This window comes from Taurulus bubalis (assembly GCF_910589615.1).
Source record: "Taurulus bubalis genome assembly, chromosome: 2".
Lineage (NCBI taxonomy): Eukaryota > Metazoa > Chordata > Actinopteri > Perciformes > Cottidae > Taurulus > Taurulus bubalis.
The window spans coordinates 29,143,251-29,168,830 of record NC_136590.1 but is presented as its reverse complement, the minus strand read 5'-3'; the positions used below and the strand labels follow the sequence as shown (position 1 = coordinate 29,168,830).

The following is a 25,580-nucleotide window of genomic DNA, read 5'->3' as shown; positions in this document are numbered from 1 at the left end:
TCGAAGCTGAATTATTGTATTAATTAGTTTAATAGAAAGGACATGTGATATAGAGAGATCATTGATGGTCAGGGACAGAGGAATGAAGACAGAGTCAAGGATGAGGAAGTCAACAAGGAGTCGACTTTTCAACGATAGCAATATTTGAGACAGTATTGAGGAGTTAAAATGAATGATCGCTTTTTCATAAACTTCAAGGCACATTGTTTACAGCAAATTCAAACATTCTACCACTCCTGCTTTGAGTGTGAAAGCAACTATTCTGTGTTATGTTGAAGGAACAACACTCATTGTGTGGGACCTATTTTTAGATTGTTAATCAAGGTAACATGTTCAGACTGACACACTCAGTATGATATCCCATAAAGTGTGAGTAGAGTGAGATTGCTTCATTTCAGCTCATCCACCCGTAGTGACCTAATGGAGGTCAACATCATTGATGGTGTGTCTGCAGCAGAGGAGGCTGTTCCACAGAGGTAGAGGAGGTATGTGGTCCTCCATTTTTGATAGACAAGAGGATCAAAATATTGCTAAATATCCTGCTCACCAACGTGTGGATGCCGGCATCAGTTTTTACCGGAATATTAGAAACTCAAATGTCCGTAAAACTTCGCTATAATGGAATGGAATACTGGATACCTTACCTTTTTCTATACACCGATCTGATAGAACAGAAGACTCCTGCTACTTTTTTTATGGTGAATAACGTTAAGCGCTAATGCACAACAGTGTTTCCCCTAGGTTTACGGGGGGGTTCTCAAACTTAGTAAAATACCATCATTTTGTGACTCCATCTGTGCTTTTATAAGTAACAGAGCAATCTGATTTACTTGAAAGTGATTGCAATTTTCTTCATTCTATCAGGCAATTTTTTTTTATTGCAATCTCTTAGAACAATGAAAATAAAGTTATATCTGTGAAAAAAATAACTAATATTTAGTTCCTACTAAATAGCTCATTGTGGAAAACAATAAGCTATTTATTGTTTTGCCAAACAAAACAGAATGAGTGCAGATATGTGAGCCATCAGGTTGTATTAGTGGCTGGAGTGAGCTGCTTTCCTCTACACATCTTTTTAAAACGGGGTTGTAGATTTGATACAATTCATGCTCAACGTTGAGCTGAGATCTGTATACTCCAGGTTGAGAGAGCTGCTCCGGTTGTTCCTCTCAGGAGAGCTACTGTTGCCATCTTCACCCTGGGAGCGTTTAAAACGCAGATATAGCGGTCTGCTTTTTACGTGCAATATTTTTCGACGCTCTCTGTCTGCTGGTGTGTGTGCTCAGCGCTCACCTGTGTGTGTGTGCGCGCACGTGTCTGTGCGCATCGGGGCGGAACTCAGAGAGCAGAGAAGAAGTGTTAACGCGACCATGTAGAGACAGAAATGACAAGCTGTCGTGTGGATAATATAAATAAAATACGGCCGTTTAGTTTCTTTAATAACCGAACAAGGTATAGACCTGTTCTATAGGAAAGAGAACCTTAAATGACGACTTGTGATCTGGCGCTATCGAGAAAATTACAGGGGGGCGGGGGGTTTCTTCAGGGGGGCGCCCCTATTATAACGGTAGGGGAAACACTGCACAAGTTGAAGGAGCTGACAGGATTGCATTTTGTTACCTTCTACGATTTCATGTTACATGTAAATTAATCATGTGCTCCAGTTTTTCGGTGAGTGAAATTATAACATTAGTATTGTTTTATTTATGTATTAGCACCGGTACTAACTAGCAACCAGCAGCAACTAGACCACAGCAACAGCCAAGCTCGTTAGACTTAACGATAGTTAGATGTGTTTCATCGACGAGGCTTCCTACAGCTGCCACGCTCTACCTCTTTGTCCATTTTGGGATTAGGAGGCAGTTAGGCTGTGCTCTCATTGCCAAGATTGTGACAGCCCTGCCACCCACTTTGGCTTTTCAGATAACTATGGGTGACATCACAGCGTCCATGTTTTAAACAGTCTATGGTCTGAACTGTGTCAAAGTAAAGACTTTGTAACTTCATTGTTGTGATGGAAGGATGCCCAGATGAAAATAAAATGGGTATTAACTGATAATAAATGAGAATGGTATTGACATATAGTCTGCCATAATAGCTCCATTTAGCCACATTGCATAATCAAAAACAAAGGATGGAGATTGTGTATGCAATGGAAGGAGGACCAGATGATATTAAGTCTTTTTGAGAAAATAAAACTGAAAAGCTTCTTCATTTTGCATCTATTTTTAAGAGGATCCCCAACTTCAGTTTGTCATCTTCTTGTCCACTGTCAAGTCATTCAAAGTGCCAGGCTTCAATGTGGTGTTATAAGGGATTAACTGAGTGTCAAAAGGCTGGGCCAATACTAACCGAGTAGGTAAGACTATGATCTGATGGTGTGGTGGAGTGGAAGCCCAGTAATTAAATCAGAGTTGACTGAGGCTGATTAGCAGCTTGCCACCTAACACCCATATGCCTGATCCCATTCCTGTAATAAAGTACACGGACACACAAACCGAGTAAGAGAGAAAAGCTCCACGGCTAGTATGAAGCAGAGGGCACGACATATACCTTTATCATGCACTACATGGCTAAGCTTAAAGCAGTGTGTGTCAAACTGATAACTATCCAAACCTCAACAATGTTTTTTTACTTTCTTTTTCTTTCCTGCTTTATGTTTTTTTTTTCCATTTTGGTAGACCCTCACTATAAAAAGTAAACCGATTTGTCTACTAGCAATTTATGTTTCACTGTACAAACAGTCAGCTGGATTCTGGAGACAAGATCTCAGGTTATTATATGATTTATATCTGGATTCATGGACGGTCTACTCATGTCTGAATCGTGAATTTGGTTATATATCTAGTCTTGTAGTCTTGTGATAACATGGCAACACATTCTCACACGAGTGAGTCAAATCACGCGGTGGTCACAGATAAAAGTCCTCCGTTTGTTTAAACTGTGTAACGGACTACAAAGCCCCAAGGCATTTTTTAGAATTTAGCTCGAAATAGCATACCCAAACTAAAAAGGGTGTATCTCTGCAACCACAAGGGCTATTTGAATAATTCTGGTGTTATAATAAAGGCAACCCTTGTAAACTTTTGGTCAGATGTGTACATATTAGTATATATATGTTGCTGGCTAAGAGTAAATAAAGATTGAAACACAGAACAAATAGAAGTTCCAGGTCTGCCTATAGAAAAAAGCACTTTCAGGATGATTATCTCCTTGAAATGATGCTTCATTAAGCCCTGAGGCTCTCCCAAATCAGAGCACAATATGTGAACAGTCTCTCTGCACTGTTTTCACTTGAAAAAGTGAAGCAGAACAAAGTCAGATTGGGTAAAGTACAGAGAGAATTCAGGCGAGGTTTCCAAAATTTGCATTTCGGCACATTTGCGCATATTTTCGCGCATCTGTGACATTTGAATTTTTTCATGTAGCAAACCTTATATTTCACTTTCATATGACTTATGGTGTTAAATAAACTTGTATCAGTGTGGATTGACTGGGGGAAATGCATTTTTTCAACAAAAAAAAATAAAATTTCAAAATGTGCTGACTCAGCGATTTATGTTGCTGTGTTCTTTGGTTCGTATCTCGGTGATGCTTTGCAGCAAAGGGATTTGGTGAATAGATTTGGAATCTGTGTGGAATTGTCTTGCTTTTTGCTATTTGTCTTTTTCTGATAGCACCAAGCTACGGGCTGCTAGTTCCGGAAACATGCAGAGTGGGCTGACTCGTGACAAAATTATAACTATTTTATTTTAATAATTATTTTAGTTGGTGTTTGAGTTATGTTGAAATGGCTGACTAATTATTGTAGCTTGTTTAATTTGATGTGTAGCATCAATATATTTGTTCATGATTATTGTAATGTTTTACACAGTTTAATTAAAATTTAAAAAAAAGGACCTATATAGGTCCATTCGGGGCTTTACAGGTACCTGGAAAAGTCATGGATTTTTAAAATGTTTATTTCCAGGCCTGGAAAAGTCCTTAAAAAAATTAAATCCCAAAAGGTTTTGAAAAGTCATGGAAATGTGTTTATTCATGCGTTCATGACGTTCATTTACGCTGAGTTTGAAATAATGAATATGCTTTTAAAAGAAAGATGCTCAAAATATAAGCAGGCATACATACAGGCATCTATATAAATGTTTATTTTAATCAAACTATTGTCTCATTCATTTGTGTCATTTAAGGTTTACTGTATGCTTTGGAATTCTCATTGTTAGTTTAAATACTACATTTTCTCACATTTTCATGTTTACACCCAGATTTCACAAAATGTTTGGTCATGGGAATTATAGTTTAAAGTCATGGAAATCCATTGGTCAAAATGTGTATGAACCCTGTTCCTGATAGTGGACACCTCGACTGGCACTATCCCGCTCATACCAGGGTTTGCAACAACCTTTTTCAAATTATTACCATCCCAGAAGGATCTTATGCAATGGAAAGATTGTTCAACAATTTGTCAGTATACTTAACAAGACAAGCTAGCCTAGAGACAACAAAAAGTAGCAAGTTGAAAAGTGTATGTTCGTATGTAACAGTATATACCCGTGATTTGTAATTTTACAGTTTGTCTTTAGTACAATGACAAATCTGAAAAAATTACAAATCAATGTCTTCACAGCCGTGCTTATCAGGGTCTTAGGTTAGAGCTTCTTGTATAGTTCCCTCTGTTACTAAGTTGATACCAGGAAAATGTACAGTTGCCAAGAGCAAGTATTGCTTTTGTCTACTGGGCTATTAAAGAGAGTTTAACATCAGCATTGATGCTATAGATCAGGGGTGCCCAATACGTTGAAGGTAGTGTGGGTAGATCGCATGCCATTGAAAAACCTTATCGACAAAACGCAGCTCCCGGTGTGCAAATTAGTAGGCTCGTTCGAAAGAGCTGCGCCTTGCCTGGAATCCAGACGAGAACAGGCGGGAGCAGCAAGGGGGCGGAGTCAAAGAACTGCGGTCAAGTCAGACAGTTTTCAGCTGACTTCCTGTTAATTCTGAACTTTAGGCTTCTTGTAGTTTACAGATCACGTTTGGATTTATTCATATGTGTTTATAAATACATATATTTATGTATAAATGTGTGTGTAGCTGCATCCTTTGTTCTTTTTAGGTCTGCCTGTGAAATACATTACTACTGGTTTTATGTGTGTTGTATAAATAAGATTTTGTATTATCAACCACACAAGATGTGTTTTTAGATTAAACATGAGACTAATAGTCAACAATCCAGCGTTAAGTATTACAACTACACATAAAGTAAGGATTTTCTACAATGTGGTGTTTGCTGTTAGATCTAAGAGCCAATCAGCTCTCCTATGTGGTGACAGCCAGGCGTTTCCCATCATGCATTGCGTCGGTGGAGAGCTACATATGCAGGTCTGTACAAATTCAAAAGACTGGAGGTCTTTTGAATTTGTGTATGGGGTTATATTATAGTCTGTGCTCTGATTCCCGAAAAATATCCTAAGTGTTCCACGTGTCTGTAGCATTGCAGTACTAAGTGTTTTAGTGCTTGCTAAGTAGCTGAAGAGCTTGCCAGGAACTGGCAGGGAAGGTAGTCGACTCCTATGTTTAGTCACCCTCTCTTTTTTTGTGGGGGAGCATATGTTGTACTTTTAAAGTGTCCTCTGCACTAAATGTTGCCACTCTGCCCTCCATTTGATCAATATCAAACCTAAAACAGGAATTAAAAAAAAGTCTTCTTCCGCTGAAACTGATTTTGTCAATAGCAATGTAATACAAAAGAGTCTACAATCTTGATCTCATTCACCAGGTAAAGAGGTCAGTTGGGGTGAGATGAGAGGAACAACTCCCTTGAAAAACAAATAACATTGTGAGGATTAGTGTTCACCATGATGCATGTTCATGTTCGTGTGAGATGCACTTTCATTCCAGAGTACTATGGATATTAAGGCTTTTTGATGCTCAAATCAAGTTATTGTTCACTTTGTTATTATTCCTTTTTGAATGCATGAAACCCCATTTCAAATACTGTGATCAAGGTGTTTAACATGCCAAATATTTGATCTAGGACAGAAATATACAAATGTATCATCACGCAAATAAAAGGGCTGATTATATATAATTGAAAATGTGTTATACTGTAAATGTTGTATGCATTTGGACACCTTAATCAGGGTTAAAGTGCAAACTGACTATGACAATTCTGCCACTCTAAATATGTGAAAAATGGTCTGGACTGGAAAAGACTGGAAACGCACATGTGTAAACTGGATTTGTTCAGATATAGGTTGATAACCAGTGTTCTGTACCCAATCAGAATCTACGCACACAATCAATACACAGTTGTCTATACATTGCATTCTCATTGTTGACAATGTGGTGTGTGCTTCTTGGTACTCTGTTTGAATAGCAATCAGCTTCTTCCTCAGTTCCCTAGACCTCCATAATGCATGAGCTGTGGGACTGCCCTAGTGGATCAGTGCATTTATATGTGAATTGTGTATGTGGGATAGTCAAAGGGCAGCTGTCTAATGCTCTAGCAGAAATGTTACCAAGTTTGTAGTAAAACAGACATACAGCTACACATCTTTAGCTGGACAATGACTCAAACTCCCCCTGCACACTCACACAAGCTCTTCAAGCAGGAGAAACAGTAAATGGGACGGATGACATGTTTTTTCTCCCATCTCTTTGGCCAGCTAACCTTCCATCTAGTTTGAATGACAGCTGACAGTAAAATTCCCATGAACTTCCTCCCTGTCTTCCGGTCTTCAAAAGGCACCCCGGTAATGTGCCTTCTGCTCTGCCCTCCTCTATTCTTCCCCGTCAACTCCTCCTCCACCACCACCACCAACCCTTCCCCTCTTGGAATTGCCACTCCACTCTACTCCTCTCCGAGGATACAAAAGGGCCTGCAGATGCTCCAATCGACTCCAATAAATAGTATGTAGTCAGTTAAGCTGCACCACTGCCAACTGGCAAAGCTGTGAACCTTTGCTTTGGGAGAGCTCTCGGAAGGGAAGAAAAAGGTTCCTCTAAATTTGATTCACCTTCAGCAGCAAGCTCTCTTGAAAGCAGCATCCAGGTGGGAGAAAATTATGTATTGAAGGACAATGGGGACGTATAAAGAAAGGGGGATAAGAGACACTAAGAGAGAGAGGAACAGTATGATGGAAAGGGAGGTTAGACAAAGTGCAAGTAAACAAACAAGAATATGGGCATTATTGAAATCCGTCATCGAGTTTCTAAAATTAAATTTGGAAAAGGCCAAGGAATGAAGAACAATACAAAAATTGTACATAGTCTAATAGCTTTTGTCAGAGTAATGTTATTATGTCCAAACTGACATATCAATCAAGGCATTTGAGTTACATAAATTCTCTTTTCATATCAATTTTTGATACATTTTTGGGGGCTTTTGCTGAAGCTGTCAGTCTGACTGTTGGGTTAGAATATTTTAACATTATATATTCTGGAGCAAACGGACAAAACTAAACCCCTGCAGCAGCCCCTGTATGCTTTCCTGTTGCAGATTTACAACATGCGGTGCACAAGCTGTTCCAGATACGGTGCAGAATCCTAAAGTCTCCATACACAGATCCCCAGAGACTGTGGAATATATGTCACTCAGCTCTGTGGGGATGGGCATGTTTATTATTAGGCCTCTTTGGAAATGCTGTGCCCTATGCCAGGTTCCTCGTACCCTGTTGCTGACGGCATGAGGCCTGTGTGAGACAGAAAATTGAAAGCCACTTGTTGTTGGAGGGCTTTTTGGAGTAACTGAAGTAGGGGGATGATAGTGTGGTATGGACATGTGACCGAGTGGTGGAGTGATCACATTTCCTCCACATTAAAATGTATTACAAAGAGAAGAGCAAAGGAAGAAAAACACAAAGAGGATATATGCAGAGGAGTCAGAGGCAGACTGTTTTTGGATTCAGTACCACCAGTCAAGGTCAGTGCACTATAGAAACAATTTAAAGTGGCACTTACCTCCTTTAAAACAAATTAAAATCAAAATCACATGATTTGTCAATATTTGTAAAATTTCAGTCAATACAATCATGTGGTTGATTTGGTATATGACAATTTTGGAAAATAATACTCCCAAACTACATTGTCAACAAGCTTTGAGGAGATATTCTAATCTGAATGTGGCCCTTCAGAATCCATAAAACACATCAGAGGCTGATCCAACACCTGTCTTATTCTCTAGACGGCTCCGTCGCCTGTGTCTGTTTAGTCAGAATGATCTAAACTGTTCACAATCTCCACCAATATGTTCCCACTTGCCTTTTTTTTACCGCATGCAAATAGATGCAACGGGAGGTCCTCTGAGAATGAGATAGATGGATGGAGAGGGAATACAGGAGAGAGGGGAAACTATAGAGAAAAGTAGATGGAAGAGGGTTTGTGGAAAGGAATTTCAAGATTCAATATGTTTTTACTGTCATATGCACAGTTATTCAATACAATGAAAAGCTTATTTTGCTGGGTCCTCCTAACATACATAATTAGAATAAACTTAATGTAAATATAAAAAAATAAGGCACAAAATAGGAGAGAGGGAGAAATGAAAAATAAATTAGAAAAATAAATTGTCAGGAAGATAATACGGTATAAATGCAATAGATGGGGCAGAATAGGAAAGGGATACAAGAGGAGGGAGAGAAAGTAGCAGAGTGAGGTCATTGCTGCTGAAATCAGAGACTGGAAGTGAGGAGCTGTGAGAATAAAAGCAATTTGCATCACTGCTCCATTGCGCTTTCCAGTGCCTTTCATTTACCTCTAAAAACCCGCCCACACCCCCCATCTCTTCCAGCAAACTCAGCACACCATTCCACAGTTCTCAGATGGAAAACTGGCTTCAAGAGTTTTGGGAAGAAAGCGATATATAACCAGTACACACTATTAAGTCATCCTCACACAGCATCATTAGCATTCAATTGGAGTTGTATTTCTGGCCACCTTGTAAATGTAAGTCCACTCTTTTTGGTCTCCACCAGAGGTGTCAAAAGTATTCACATTCATTACTCAAGTAGAAGTATAGATACTAGGGTTTAAAAATACTTCTGTAAAAGTTGAAGTATCAACTCAAGCTTTTTACTTAAGTAAAAGTACTGGTTTAAAAACTACTTAAAAGTATAAAAGTAAAAGTAATGTAAGGGGAATGTTTTTTTCCATTAAGGACAAACTCTTAAGCCGTGTCTCAGGGGCCTATAGTGCACTACCCCACCTCCCCCAAAACAATCATTTTTATTAAGGCCATAATGACTATAATGTTTTAAAATGTTATGTTGAAAAATGTGGGATGCACTAGGCTACCCGTTTCAGCTGCATATATGCCCATTTAAAATGATCATATTTTATTACAATGCAAATACATTAAAGTACCATATGTGTACTACTGAGCATTAACATGCGTTTCATGGAGCGGAAGACATGATAACTAGTTGCCTATAAGTATTGTAATAGTGCAAAATAGGCGGTGGCGGCGACTCCGACACAAACACTTAAAGCTGTGGTTCTCAAACTTTTTCTCTAAATAACATAATTGTGTGACTCATCTGTGCTTTCATAAATAACAGAATAAAGAAAATTGCAATCACTTTCAAGTAAATCAGATTGCCCCATCAGACAATGTTTTGTGTAAGTTCTATCTGTGCAAAAAAATAACTCATATTTAGTTACTACTAAATAGCTCATTGTGGAAAACAATAAGCTTTAAATTTTTTTTGCCAAACAAAACAGAATGAGTGCAGATATGTGAGCCATCAGGTTGTATCAGTATTAGTGGCTGCAGTGAGCTGCTTTCCTCGACACATATGTTATAAACGGGGTTGTAGATTTGATACGGCCTCTCTCAATTCATGCTCAATATTGAGCTTAGATCTGTTTTTTTATTTTGAGAAACGCAACAGCAAGAAAAGACAAGCTCACGGGGCTCACGGCGTCGCGTCAAATCGCGCAAGCGTAACCTGTTAACGGCGCACCGTAACCATTTACCCGAAAGTACAGGCATTTGTCCATGTATTTATTAATGACTTAGTTTTATATCCGTGTACTTTGTACTTAATATGTGAAGCCAGCAGCTCATTGTTGGTAGAAGACACGAGCACTTTGGCTGCTCCGGGTTCAGAGAGCTGCTCCGGTGCGAGGAGAACTCCGCTGCTCCTCGCAGGAGAGCTCCTGTTGCATCTTCACCCTGGGAGCGTTTAAAACGATATATAGTGGTCTACTTTTTACGCGACATATTTTTCGACGCTCTCTGTCCGCTGGTGTGTGTGCTCAGTGCTCACCTGTGTGCGCGCGCACGTATCTGTGGGTAACGGGGCGGAGAGGTTTTTTGTGTGTGTGTTTTTGAACGATGACAAGCCGGAGTGAAAACAAACCAAAATGAAATAGTAACGAGGCTATTTTTAAAATGTAGGGAGTAGAAAGTACAGATATTTGCGTGAAAATGTAAGGAGTAGAAGTAAAAAGTCGTCTGAAAAATAAATACTCCAGTAAAGTATAGATACCCAAAATGTCTACTGAAGTAAGGTAACAAAGTATTTGTACTTCGTTACTTGAGGTACATATCTGGTTCTTAACTATGCTCCTTCATGCTCACCTGCTAGTATCTAACTTTGCCTTTCTGCCGTCTGTGTTGGGCATCTAACGTCCAGTAGATATTTAGAGCTTGTTTGCTGAAAACAACACTATGAGAACAGTGACACCGCGTCTTAAAACCAAAACAATTAACTGAAAGATGCTATAAAGCACTGTGTAGAGCTCACAAGTAACTGCAGAGTTGGGTGATAATTATAAGCAGATTCATTACTATGATCAAACTTTTTCACATTATAGAGAGTGATGTGATCCATTGTTTTTAATAAAAAATTGAATACAGTACTTATAATCAAACCATGTGTTGCCTAAACCTAACCAGATCAGAACATGTTCATGTTGTTTTGTAAGACAATGACAACACATTTTGTCTTTATTTGTTCGGACTTGCTTTAAAAAGAAATAAAAGAAATCCCATCTCCAGGAACATCGCAAATTATAAATAACAAAACTAAAACAAAGTTGGAACAATTGAACCATACACAAAGTAGGATTTGTAAGAGGCCTCGAACAGTCCAACTAAATCAGTCTAATGTTCAGGCATGAAAACGGTTCGGGGTGAACAAGGTGAGAAGGATATTACCCCTCTAGAGGGGTCCGGGGGCATGCTCCCCCGTAAGAAAAACGTAAATATTGCATATTTTAAAGCATTAATCTGATGCATTTTGAGATACTTTTTTTGCCAACCTGGGGAGAGCTGGAGAAACTTAACTTCAGCCATGAGTCAAAAATTATTATGGCCTCCTTACTAAGTATTATGCAAGCCATTTCATGCCAGCCTGTCACTGGGTCTAACATTTACAGTCAGACCTGCAAACTCATGAGGGGTGAAAAAGGGGACACCAGCGGGGTGGGGAGCGAGTCAGTGCCGAACAGCGTCACTCGTCGAGAAGCTGACAAACTATGATCATTATGGGTTTTGATTCTTCTTTTGTCAATGCCCAAGTGTACGCATATATATATATATATATATATATATATATATATACATACATACATACATACATACACACACACACACACACACACACACACACACACACACACACACACACACACACACCCGTTCAAAGGTTTGGGGTCACCCAGACAAATGTTCAGTCTTAACAAGCGCAAAGCATGTGACTTGTTATTCATTTATGCTACGTGAGATAGTTACTTACTCACACAATTGTGGCCTTCATAACTCTCCCTGGCAGTCAAACCATGTCCGACTCAAATAAAATCCAGGGCATGAAATGCCAATATGAGATTTTTTACAATATTCTGCCTGAAGAGCTGACTGACCAAGCATATATTGTATCTATAGCATTGTCTGGAATAGTTGCCTCTGAGAAGTCTGAGAAATCTGCCCCCACAGTGAATATGGCAGTAAAACTTGCCCTTTCAGTAATGAAACACAAACTTCAAATTTGCCAATAGCATCTGGATGGGACTACAGAGCATGTGGGATGGGCCTTGTCACAGATTATGTGTTCAATTAAAAAACATAAGAGCTCCAGGGAAGAACATGAGATCATCCGTGCCACATGGATTCGGTGATCAAGTGCCAGTTTCCACCCATCATTCACATTATAGAGCACTTTTAAACATCAGACATCTCACCATACATCTACTGTATGCTGTCATTTGCTGTCCATTGCTAAAATGACTTGAATTAACTTCCGGGTCTTACGACGCGGGTCTGGGTCGAATGATGTTTTGTAAATATTCATAGCTCCGCGAAGAAACGACACAGAAAAATTATTCAGTTGTTGCTGGATGCGCCAGACTCTTGAGTTCCCGCCCCCTTGCTCTGTGAGCTCCTACGTGACTCTCACAGGAGCTCTCACTCTGTGGAGTTTGTGTCGAGCTCCGCCTTTCACCATGATTTGTCTATTCAGGTGTCCGTCGACATTTTGTGTGAAACTAACCAATGAACACTCCCTAAGGACCTACCCACCCAGACTGTAAAAAGACACTGGCTTTCAGTAAGAGACAACATATCTACTAACCCACCTTAGACTGCAAAAAGTGAGAGAAGTCAGCTCCGCTCAGATCAGCTGTTCAGTATTACTCTGTGTGTCTACCATTTTATTCCACTGCTTTTGTGAACCTAATTCCAAGCACCAAAACAGTTCGTCCACACGAGTAAAAGTATGTTTTCACAATTTCAAAATTAAATTACATTTTTCAGCTTTAGGGCCATATTATCTCTTTACACTTGTGCCTTAGGGCAATGGTGCCTCATTGCATAGAGAGCTGAGATTGTTCTGCAATTTGTGATGTAACACATGGGTTATATCTCATATGCAAGTGCCTTTAAAAAAGTGAATTTAAGAAATTATGTAAAATCGTGAAAAAGGCATAATGCTGCGTTTTTTTCGCCTGAGTTTACTCACTCGACTTTATGTGGTAAATCCGCGACATTCGCCTTTTCGCTTTTGCGTGGCGGAAAGGGAGCGTGGCTTTTCCATGGCTTAACTCCGTGAAAACAGTTACCATTTACGGCAGCGGTCCCCAACCTTTTTTGAGCCACGGACCGGTTTTGTGTGACACAATATGTTCACGGACCAGCCTTCACGGTGTGGGCGAAAAATAGGACGTAATAGATATGACGTAATAAATATGACGTAAATGATACGACCGGCATAAAGACAATTATAAAGTGCATAAAGATACAACTCACCATTACGCCGAATTAGTGGGAGCCTTGAGCTCGTTTCTCTGCTACGAGCCGGTCCCATCTTGGGGTGACGGGAGACAACGACCCCAGACATCTGTTTATGTCCAGTCTATTGACTCTATTACGTAACTTAAACTTTTATGTGCACTCTGTAACTTCATTAAAACCCGCTTCACAGGATGTTGAAATGGAGGCAGGGTTTCAGAACGTTTTTGCCGATCTCAGTATACTCTGCCTTGATTTTAATCCAGAACACAGAGTTGAAACGGACTTTTAAGTTTAATTTTTGGGGTAATGTATCACGGAACCTCTTGACAGACGAATGTATCAGTTCATTTTTAAAAATAAAACATTTTTCCGACTTCATAAATATTTTCTCTGCTGCCCGGTACCAAGAGACCCACGGACCGGGGGTTGGGGACCGCTGATTTACACCATCCACCATTGAAATAAGGTTTCATATCAGAAGGGACCTTGGTCATAATCATAATGACTAATTGAGGCTCTTCACCCGTTTGTGGCTTGGGGTAAGATGACTCGAGATGTCGAGGTCTGAATTTAAATGCGTGTTGGCGAATCATTGTAGGCCGTTTAAGTTGCCTCTCTGCTCAGATAGCTATACGAGCTATACTGCATAGTGGTGATGACAGTTTATCTCTTGGTGTACAGCATATGTCGTCAGTAGGCCAGGTGAGAGGAGTCTGATGATCTAACAGTGCCAGATTCTCCCCCAGCAGTGGAGCGCACCCTTGCAGGCCTTTGATGATGAAGTAGCTGTAGCTAATGTGTAAAGTGTGCTGAGCAGCTGTATTACGTGTACATAATGCAGGTGTTTTACATTACTGATATACTTTTTTCAGTACTGTAAATTTATATCGCCAATGGGTCGTCATTTTCATAAAGCATATTTTTGGATTGAATAGACAATAACAGGAGTAGCAAATATGAACAACATTGACTGATTGACTTGCATGAAATAGCTTGGGTGATCTGTAAAAACACACAGTGGAAGGCATGCTGTGGGACTGAATATTAGTTATTATACTCTTGCATTCTGTAATGGCTTAGAGTGAGAGAATATAATAATCACTTTGTAATGTTGTTTCCTTGGCAGCACAGCATATTCTGCACTCATAAATCTAACATCATTCTTCCTGCATCACTCTGTCTCTCCTTTCCTTTATCTTTCCAATTCTCTCTCCAACATAGTTTATGTACTGATGCTCATTATGACTTGTTATGACAGCCTGCCTTGCACTTACATGCACACAGCAACTGCAGCTATTCTGGTGATTTACAACCTCCTCCTCCCACAGAAGGAGAAAGAGAGGGGCACACTATAGTCGTCTTCAACAAGAGCTTTATGTTCACTGTAAACTAGCCACGGTGGCACCTCCACAGAGTTCGTCCCACAAAGCAAACCACAACTTCCTCAAGTATATAGGCCTGCAATAATAGGCTCTCAGGGATGACAATGGAAACATTCACTCTTTAATAATCACTCCCCTCGCGCAAAGTAGCCTACCTCCTTACTCCATCATGGCATTCAGCTTTTTATCGAACCTCTCACGGCTACTTAAAGAGTACTTCAGATGCAAAACGTGGACACTGGTGAGGAGAGCTGTACATATGCCAGAATTGCTGATGGCTTTTGCAAATGATGCATTTTATAAGTGCTGGGGCTGGAAAGTGATGTAATATGATGATGATTCTTGTTAACTAATCCCTGCTGTTAACATATTGCAATATTACATATTGCATCCCAAGTGCCAGGCGACAGTCACAGCTGCATTGTTTGCTTCTACACTATTTTGTAATATCTGAAGCACAACAAACACACACACACACACACATATATATACACATATATATATATATATATATATATATACACATATATATATATATATATATATATATATATATATATTATATAAATACATGTTCTATCTATAGAAGAAAGATGTTCTGTGTACTGAGACAGACTGCAGATGTCCACATTTCTAACAACAAGATGAGCTGCAGAGATTAATTTATTCATTGAATAGATGCCACTATAATTAATGTTTTTTTTTCAAGGGAAAAGATTATTGTAAATTCTCTGATTTCAGCTTCCTAAATGTGGATATTTCCTATGTTCTTTCCTCTTCCATGATAGTAAACCTAACACATTTGAGTTGTAGAGAAAATAAGACATTTGAGGATGTCATCTTGAAGCTTTGGGAGGTACGGATCTCAACGATAATTTTCTGACATTTTAAAGATCAAACAACTCATCGATTAATCAAGAAATCAATCATGAGATCAAAACAATTGAAAATAATACAAACTAAGAACTTAACAAAACTAACCAATAATATTAACAAAACAGGATGAGACACTGTGTTCATGTGTGTGCATGCCCACAAGACAGAAACATGGAGAAGCCTCTCTGATGTTTCATACATCACAGTAAACCCGCCTGCTTGATGTTGTGTATTGATGAGTGCAGTGATGGTAGTTAAGGAGGCCTACATGGCAACAAGCATCTCTTCTGCCACATGAGCTGCGTTGCACAGCGTGCCAGAAAGAGTGTGAGCTGTTACATAACCAGCAACCAGGGATGGAAGTGTTGCAAGTGCAGCATGTGCAGCCAAAGACCCGTTTGTGCTATGTGTAAAGCAACCTAGATATTAGACCTCTACAGTTATAAGGTCTACAGTCTATAAGGAAGACACAGACAAGATTAATCTGCTATTTCCATGTTTTCCCCTGCATTTCTTTCACATAAAAAAATAAATAAAAAAGACCCACCAATCCCATACAGTTTTTCAGCCTGGATTAACGTTGTTCCCATTACAAGTCCATTTCTAGCGTTGAACGCTAGAATTGCCACTAGACTATTTATGTCTTTTGAAAAAACTCAATTTTCAAACTCGTGGTTGTCAGCACTAAGGTACAAACAACAACATAACAAAAGCTATTTGTCAAACAAGGGCTTCACTGAGAAAAGCTGCCCATGTTTTCCTGACTCCATCCAGTCAATATCCAAGCCTCCAGTTCCCAAGGTGCTGTCGGATGTCAGATCTGTAGCCGACGGGCATATTCAAAAATGCATGTTCAGCCTCTTTGCCAGGAAGTGGATGTGCCAGTCGTGACAAAAAGTTCCCTGAGACAGCAAGTTTATTTCACTTAGTTTTTCATGGATGATTGGTAGGCTTCGTACTTCAGTGAAATACATAAGCATTTGACTGCTGGCTTGACTCTTTTAGCGCGTCCTAGATTTAGCGTCATGGAATTTAACTGCAAGTTATCAAATTTCCTCTAGTTGTTTATGAATTATTAACCTCTTGTACGTGTTTCAGGTTGTGAGTGTTTCATCATAACAAGAGAAAATGTATCCTTGTACAGTCCCCAAAAGCCTGAATTGTGGAACAATCATCTCTCTGAATGCTTTGATTCCAAACTTTTGAAGTACAGTGAATCTACTGGCCTATATAGAGAGTTTTTTTTTGTACACAAACAGTTATGGTAAAATTCTGTGTTTCTCACCTCAATGCTTTGTATGTAGGGATGCATGTGCAAACCTACTGCGAAATAAACCTGTTCAGTTTCCGTTGTATTATTGATGTCCAAATTATGGATTAACATCCTCATAAAACATTTGCAAAGCTGTTTTTTTAATAATGTATTGAAACCTGCATTGTTAATTGTAAATAATTGCTATTTAGCCAACTTCCTTTACTTTTTGCTGGCACTGTGGTACATTTGTTGGCTGATTACTGCCAACAACTGCTGATTAGACAACTGCAACAAACCGTAACAGCAATGTCTATTTGCAACCTTGTGCAAGTGCTTGTGAAACTTGAGGTATAAATACTACAGAAAAGCACATCACAAATTGCTCTATAGCACAACTAGTGGTAACTATAACTTACAAGAGTCCAAATAAAATAAATCCATACAAGCTTGCCTCAGTAACACCGTAGCACAGCTGGTCTTCTCCTTCATACCATCCATCCATATGATGAAGCCAAACGTGCATTTTATGCCCAACGCACTTGAGGTGCATTGAGGAGATGTTTTGTAATACTCTTTTTTGAGATAGCTTAGGGGTTATTCTCCTTTGTCTAGATAGAACATGTGGTATTTTAACAGACCCAAACTTACACCAATGCGCCAAAAAACTGGTGAGTCACGCGAGGAAGGCGTGATAAACAACTTACGTGACTAGCGAGTGACAAACAAGTAATTTTTACCTTTGACCAGCTGACTCCTGGACAAAATGTGTTTGTTTGACCCTTCCACCAGCACCACCCCGACTCTTCCCGATGGTATCGTTTGGACTATTCTCATTTTACACTGAGCGTTGTATAAAAGAGCGTAACCTTGCGGCGGTGTCAGACTCCGGGGAGCACTGACCAAGTTGCGTTATGACACATTTTGAGTGGGAACGGTTTGCTATGTGTGTCACATCCACACAGACGATAAACGAAACAAGCAATCCACAAACACATTTTTTATCATATATTAAAAACAGACCCAAACTCTCTCTCTCACACACGCACGGGCAAACTCAAACCATCTGTCTATTTCCCTCTCTGACACGTACACACAGTCTGTCGAAACCTCATGTTTCTATGAAAAGAAGGAATTCCCCATTGCCTTTTACTGAGAGTTTTTTGGCCTGTACGCCTACTGTTCCATTTGCTTTTAAGTGAACTTCATCCAATATTGAAGACTAGCCTGGTCTTATCTGAGTGTTTGTAGTACAGAGCAGGTGTAAAATGGTCACTTCTTGGAATAACTGTGTCTTCGCTCTCTTTTCTCTCCTTTTCCCCCACCTCCCCCCAATTCATTGGCCTCCTTTCCTCCTGATTTTCTGTCTCTTTCCCTCCCTCCCCCTTCATCTGTCCTCCTTTGCTCCCTCTCTGTGCACTTTCAGGACTACACACTGACGATGTACTTTCAGCAGGCCTGGCGAGACAAACGGTTGTCCTACTCTGAGATCCCCCTGAACCTGACCTTAGATAACCGGGTGGCTGATCAGCTCTGGGTGCCCGACACCTACTTCCTCAATGACAAGAAATCGTTTGTCCACGGTGTCACAGTGAAAAATAGAATGATCCGACTGCACCCGGACGGCACCGTACTGTACGGTCTAAGGTGAGATTTAATCTCTGACAATACAATTTGACTACACAACAAGAACAAGGTGTTAGACGTTTACATTTGCAAATAAGTATAACAATACATACCATCTCCCATATGCTGGATGAATATGGCACCAGATTGACAAAATATTAAAATGTGAAGTGTCTGACAACATATACTATTTACCATTACTAATATTTTTACTCCGTAGTTCATCATTCAATTGTTCCATTCACTTATTTTATAGAAATAAAACCTGACAAAGTCTACTATCTTTAACACAATAATGGGTTAATGCTAGCTGTGTCAGTAATTGGCTCATTAGAGCCAGATGAAGAAAACTACTGATGTGAGGTGCAATATTGCCCCTGGGCAAAATTTTAATGTTGATGTAGTGACCTACTGGAATCCTAATTTACTGGACATGTGCACATCACCAACTAAAGGCTTTTGTAACACTAAATGTAGCTCTTTTACAAGGCATCTTGATTATTTACATCTCCAACAAAAGTGTATATATAAAGCATGTATAAAGTTTGACTTTATTTTTCCTGCTATAGCGCATGTATATATTTGTTCTGTAAATTATATTTCACATGGTATTCTTAGAAAAAGTAATTAGAACCTGACAGAGAGAAATTGAGGTTAAATTGTATGGCTTCATGTATAAAGGGTGTGGTAAGGACAACAGAAGAAACAACAGGCAAAGAGTCTCAGATCAGCTGCCGTGGTGAAATCTACTCAGAACACCAAGTTCAGGGGAGAAGGCAGACAGAAACCAGAGGAAGCAGAGGCTATTCGTGTGGTCGGGGACAGAAGGCTGAGTCTTTAACCCGGGGCAGAGGCAGGGAGGAGTAGTCCAAACAGGCAGGGTTGGCAACGAGGAAAAACTCGGAAGGTAAACGTGAGCAAGTCTGGCATAACAGGAAGAACGATCTGGCAGTGAGTGTGTGTGTGTGTGTGAGACTGTGGTTTGAATATTAAAGGGAGTAGGTGCAGCGGAGTGAGCAGGTGAGAGTGATTGAGCTGACGAGGTGGGTGTGACTAACAGGTGCACTGAATGAGCTGATTAGGTGAGTGAGAGAGCTGAGACAGGCCGGTGAGGTGGGAGTGGCTGAGAGGTGAGTGTGATGCAGAGTGACAGTGGCGTATGGAAGCTGAAATGTGACATTATGATTATGTCCTCTATCTTTGCATTAACCCGTTGAAATGCTTGGGTTATCCAGATTGCCAGATAGATAACTTATAATATACAATCAATCAAATGTGCACGTTTTAAACTGTTTATTTGCAGAAGGAAGTAACTTCATAATTGTATCATAAGTAGCCAGCAGCCTTCTGTGTGGCTGTTAGGGCCTTATGCTGTGTTCACACCAAACGCGGCGCGAATTATTCGCGCAACCAGATTACACACAAAGTCAATGCACAGACGCGATAGGTTGCGAAAAAGCGTTTTTTTCGCCAGGCTAGACAGGCTAGATAGACGCGTTTGAGGCGGCACGAACCGAACGTTTGACACGGGGTGAACAGAGCGAAGGACGCGGCGCGAATTCGCGTGAGTTGAAATGTCCCAACTCCGGCGACACGATGGAGTTCCGACGTATGTGGAATTTACACAACAAGAATAAAGCAGAACTATTGGTTATTTCCATAGTGGATGGCAGAAACGGTAACGGTGTTTTGAAGGCGATAAGCCAGGCGCAATTCCTGGAGGAGTCGGTGAAATTCACCGAGCTGTTTTCACGGAGAGAAGCGACGGTGATCAGCCACGCCCCCTTTGTCGCGGCACGATTTTTGCCGTTTGGTGTGAACACCCTCGTTTTACTCGTGCGAGTAAACTGAAGCGTTTGGTGTGAACGCAGCATTAGACTTTGAACAACAATTTTCATTAGCGGTCTCACAAACACTTTTGTCTTGTGTTGCAGCATGGCACGCTGAAATAATGACCACACCAACATCCACCAGGAAAGAGAGCACTGCTATACATTGTCAACTTGCCAGATAAATAAAAACACATTAGATAGCTTAACAACTTTACTACAAATGTTATTTTCGTCAGAAGTTGACATAATCATTGCTCCTCAATAGTACTGATAACAAAACACTGTCTGGTCTTGGCTTGTGAACAATGCAGCTTCCAGCACGAGTATGTTTATTTTCTCTCTTTGTTCCCCTGCCATTGCTCAATCATGCACCGACATGCCCCTCAGAGGCTTAGAGGAAAAGGAACATTTTCTTCTATTGCATCATGAAAAACTATTAACATTGAATTGACCACTGACATTATTTTTGACTGCAAAATTGAATCACTAATTAGGATTTTAGTTGGACTTTGAATGAAATCTTGTCAGATGATTGAAACATCCTTTTATCTTCGTGTCTCCTACCAGAGAACAATTGAAGAGCATACGGTTGTACTTTTTTACAATCTTCTCAAACGTTGTGGGATAGATGAGTTTGTTGAATACTACTTCTACAAAACAGCAGGTTTGATCTTTTCGTTGTAAAAATTCCTCTCAAAGGCCACGTAAGAAACCGTTCAGAATAGCTGAGACTTTTGCATGTTTGATATGTTAGCTGATACTTTTGCATGTTTGATATGTTATTGACAAATCCCATCTGTTTTCCAGTTGCCAGAAACAAAACCCCAATAGTACAATATAAATTGATTGACCCATTCCACTGAGTTTCAACCTCTCAAAGTTAACATGATTACAGTGCACTTCTCACGCCTCACTGATGTCTCATCAGTTCATTTTGCAAATTGGCCTCTGATGCCCAAACTATAAAAGGTTATTGAAAACCATAACATCTTAATGGCCATCATGGTAGCACATTGGCACTGCTGCGGGAGAGTGAAATTAAATATATATAGAGACTATCAATGAAACAAAGAAAGGGAGCAAGGGGTGTTAACCCTTCAGCCTTTGATGTCATTATCTCGATTTTACATAATTTCTTAAATTCACCTTTTTAAAGGCACTTGCAGATAAGATACAGTACATACCCATGTTTTACATCAAACATTGCTAAATGACTACTGGTCACAACTAAGTTCACTGAAAGAAAGTTACGATTGCACACCAAAACCCGTAACAAAGATCCAGCAGGGACTATGCTCAGGGCATGAGCTAAATGTGCTAAACGTTGCTAATGTAAACAAACTACGTGCGTACCTGCATCACACCAGACTCGAGCAGCAAGGGAGCGGGACCAGCTAAATGTGCTCACTCTGCTAGGGTAAATATGCTATTGCAACACAAAGTTTAGTAGCTAAATACACTTACCCATCTTCAAATGGATCACTTCTGTCTGCATATTTCTCTCGCAGGAGTCGAAGCCTCAGGCTCCTGTCGTCCTCATCGCCAAAATCGCCGCCACAGCTTCCTCTGTAGTAAAGTGCGTCCTTGGCATAATATCTCTGTTCTTTGTGAGTGTTTTCAAAGCTCAGATGTGTAGTTCTATGTTTTTTCTTTGTGATTTTCTTGAGTGTTCATTGGTTAGTTTATTTCACAAAATGTTGACTGACACATGATTCAACAAATCACGGTGAAGGATTTCGTGTGACGAGTACTTTTTTTGAACCGCGTCATATGACACGCCGATGCCCGTATCTCTCTATGTGAGTCGCATAAGATGACGCGGGGGGAAGGCAGCGGAAGCAGGAAGTCTCCTTTTTCCGGTAGAAGTCAAACCATATTTCTGCAATGTATTATCGCGAAGATATGAATATTTTAAAAACGTAAACACTGTCAAAACGCAGTCTCGCGTCGGCCGTGTCGGAAGAGTTAAGGAGAGAATTAGAAATAAATAATTTTTTGTCGTCGTCATCAATGTTATCCATCTTTATTACTCACCCAATGCCCATTGTCAGTGTTCCACATTAGTATCTACATAAACTGATTTTTATCTACATGGTTTCATTATGTTACTTTTACTTTTTTAATGCCAACAAAAGCAACATCTCTGACATTGATGGATGGAAGTGATGTGTTGAAGAACAACTGTTTCTAAACACTTGAATAGCAACAAATTGGTAAATAGTTGCTGAATATGGTTAGTGTTCTTGTTGCAGCAAGAGCACAGAGGAGGGAGAGGAGAAAAAAAGGGCAGTCATATCATCTTTAGAGATGGAGAAAAACATTAGATAAAGAAAGAGATAAGTTTGAAGAAAATAAGTGCAGCACAAAATCCTACAGCCAGCTAGTTTTTGGGAGAAAGGGGGTCAACTGACCACCGTTTCTGAGATTGGAGTGGGACACGGAAAACAACTAAGGTCGTGATTATCTTAGCAATAGAAGATCTTTGACATGTCGAGTCTTGGCCAATCAGCATTAAGATGTCTACAGCAGCTTAATTTCCCTCCCACCGTTTTTTTAATGGAAGCTAGTCAGCTAGCTAACACGCTAGCTAACGTTGTTGGAGAGACAGCGAGTGAGATTACTGGCAGCGCAGAGTCTGTTGCAGCGTGTGACATCAGACAGGAGAGCGACGAGTCAGCGGCGACTCAGTTTTACCTACGACACCTCACTACATATAAGTTCTACCTACCGACACCTCACTACATATAAGGAGAGGAGTGGAGATTTTATCCAACTTTTATTTTAATAAAAAAAACGAAATGAGTTTCCTCCGTAAGGTGGCCGGGCTACTGTTTATATTTAAGGGTTTAAGATCTACGTGTAGACAAAAGTGTATCCTCCAGTTAATTATAATCTATATAGTTATGTGGTTTTATTTATATATATATATATATATATATATATATATATATATATATATTAGTATACTTATGCAGTTATAATCGCTGTCACACTGGAGAGAGGTGTGCATGTTCAGGTTTACCTGGTGGAAACATTATTCAGTGTTCTAGACTAACAGTGACGTCTCCTCAATGTAAAGTGGTATAACACAGGGCTCTCAAGTTTTTAAGACCGGTAAGAGTGATCTCTCTCTCTCTCTCTCTCTCTCTCTCTCTCTCTCTCTCTCTCTCTCTCTCTCCCCCCGACGGAGGCGTGGCCGGGGGGGGGGAGGGATTACATTTCACCCAGATACAACAGATACATTTTTCTGATTGGCTATTCGTGTAGCCCATTTCTTTTTATTGATTGGCAGGGGATTCGGGGGAGACGTGCTTGATTCCTCCATGGTGAGGGCAGCGCGACCAGGTCATGTTTGCGCGCTGCGGCACATTAAATAGCCTATTGTGCCGCTGTTTTTTTTTCAGCGTGAGAAATACGATGTGTGGCGGGAGGGCGTGAGTTAAGACCGAAATGCGTGACAGTCACGCTCAATGCGTGACACTTGAGAGCCCTGACAGTATGACATAATATAGTCAAATAAAAAGGCTGGTACATTATACATATTATGGCATATAAGTGTAATATTATGAAGTGAAATGTAGTAGTAGCAAAACAATATTCAGTATAGTACAGCAGTATTGCATATTGTAAGTATTAAGTCTATACAATGTATATACACACACACACACTACCGTTCAAAAGTGTGGGGTCACTGAGAAATGTCCTTATTTTTCAAAAAAAAGCACTTTTTTTTAATGAAGATAACATTACATTAATCAGTAATACTCTATACATTGTTAATGTGGTAAATTACTATTCTAGGTGGAAATGTCTGGTTTTTAATGAAATATCTACATAGGTGTATAGAGGCCCATTTCCAGCAACTATCGCTCAGTGTTCTAATGGGACATTGTGTTTGCTTATCACATAGAAGACTAACGGATGATTAGAAAACCCTTGTGCAATTATGTTAGCACAACTTAAAACAGTTATGCTGGTGAGAGAAGATTTACAACTGGCCTTCCTTTGCATAGCATCACATTTGTGGGTTCCATTACATATCTCAAAATGGCCAGAAAAAGAGAACTTTCATGTGAAACTCGCCAGTCTGTTCTTATTCTTAGACATGAAGGCTATTCCATGCAGGAAATTGCGAAGAAACTGAACATTTGTCTGGGTGACCCCAAACTTTTGAACGGTGTGTGTGTGTGTGTGTGTGTGTGTGTGTGTGTGTGTGTGTGTGTGTGTGTGTGTGTGTGTGTGTGTGTGTGTGTGTGTACACACTTGGGTATTGACAAAAGAAGAATTAAAACCCATAATGATCATAGTTTGTCAGCTTCTTGACGAGTGATGCTGTTCGGCACTGACTCGCCCGTCACTGCCCCCCCGCCCCGCTGGGGGTCACCTTTTTCACCCCTCATGAGTTTGCAGGTCTGACTGTAAATGTTAGACCCAGTGACAGGCTGGCATGAAATGGCTTGCATAATACTTAGTAAGGAGGCCATAATAATTTGGCTGAAGTTAAGTTTCTCCAGCTCTCCCCAGGTTGACAAAAAAAGCATCTCAAAATGCATCAGAATGATTTAATTGATGCTTTATTGATGTGTAATTTTTCTTACGGGGGAGCATGCCCCCGGACCTCCCTTGAGGGTACCTGTTTTCATGCCTGTTACATGTAACAAGTGCTATGGCCTTCAGTTAAATAAAGAAAGAGATGGGGGGAAAACTATGTTACTGAATATATTCCTGAATTTACCCACTTGAGGACTTTTCTGCCCAACAAAAGCACAGTAATTAAGCCCGTAAGTGTTTTATTGCAGGGTGTAAGGGACCTTCACTTGAGTGCAGTGCCCAATTATACCAGCGCATTCATGAGTGCAAGGTCAATTATAATCTGCTTTTTTTTTCTTTCGCTGTGATACATTGTATTGCATTCAGATCAAATCCCCTTGATAAAAAGAAATCACTCCTGCTGTCAAACTTATAATTGATTAAGTGACATAACCATTTGTGTTTAAGCTATTTAATCCAATGTGGGAATAAAGGAATTTTCCAAAATAAAATCTGTGACATCCTTAACACACTGTACCCGAAATAGTCAGTTCCCAGGAAGTTAATGTCATGTAATACTAGGACAACGTCTGCTGTTTCATAGCAATGGTGCTTGATCACTATTTTGAGATCAGAGCCTATCTGCTCATTGCCTGGAACTTCAAAAGTAGACAAAAGCACAGAGAAGAAAGCTAGAGAGGCACCAGCAGATTGTGAGGGTCAGATTATGCTCAAATACAACTGATATAACCTTCCTCTTGTGTTAGCTTCCTGTTACCATCTCTTATGTTAACGGGTCAGTTTTGACCCATGTCTTAAATCAGCTGTAAAATACACTAAAAACAATTATCTAT

General features: G+C 40.0%; 1 protein-coding gene across 2 annotated transcripts in view; it reads left to right on the top strand.

Annotated features, from left to right (window-relative positions):
- The window catches only part of gabrb2b (gamma-aminobutyric acid type A receptor subunit beta2b), a gene marked incomplete at both ends in the record, with an annotated part of 65,396 nt that overhangs the window by 15,528 nt on the left and 24,288 nt on the right, over positions 1-25,580 (top strand). For both annotated transcript variants that reach the window (XM_079214167.1, XM_079214168.1), the window contains one exon: positions 18,165-18,385. In XM_079214167.1, coding sequence (XP_079070293.1) covers positions 18,165-18,385 — 221 coding nt within the window. The remainder of the gene's footprint in view (positions 1-18,164; positions 18,386-25,580) is intronic.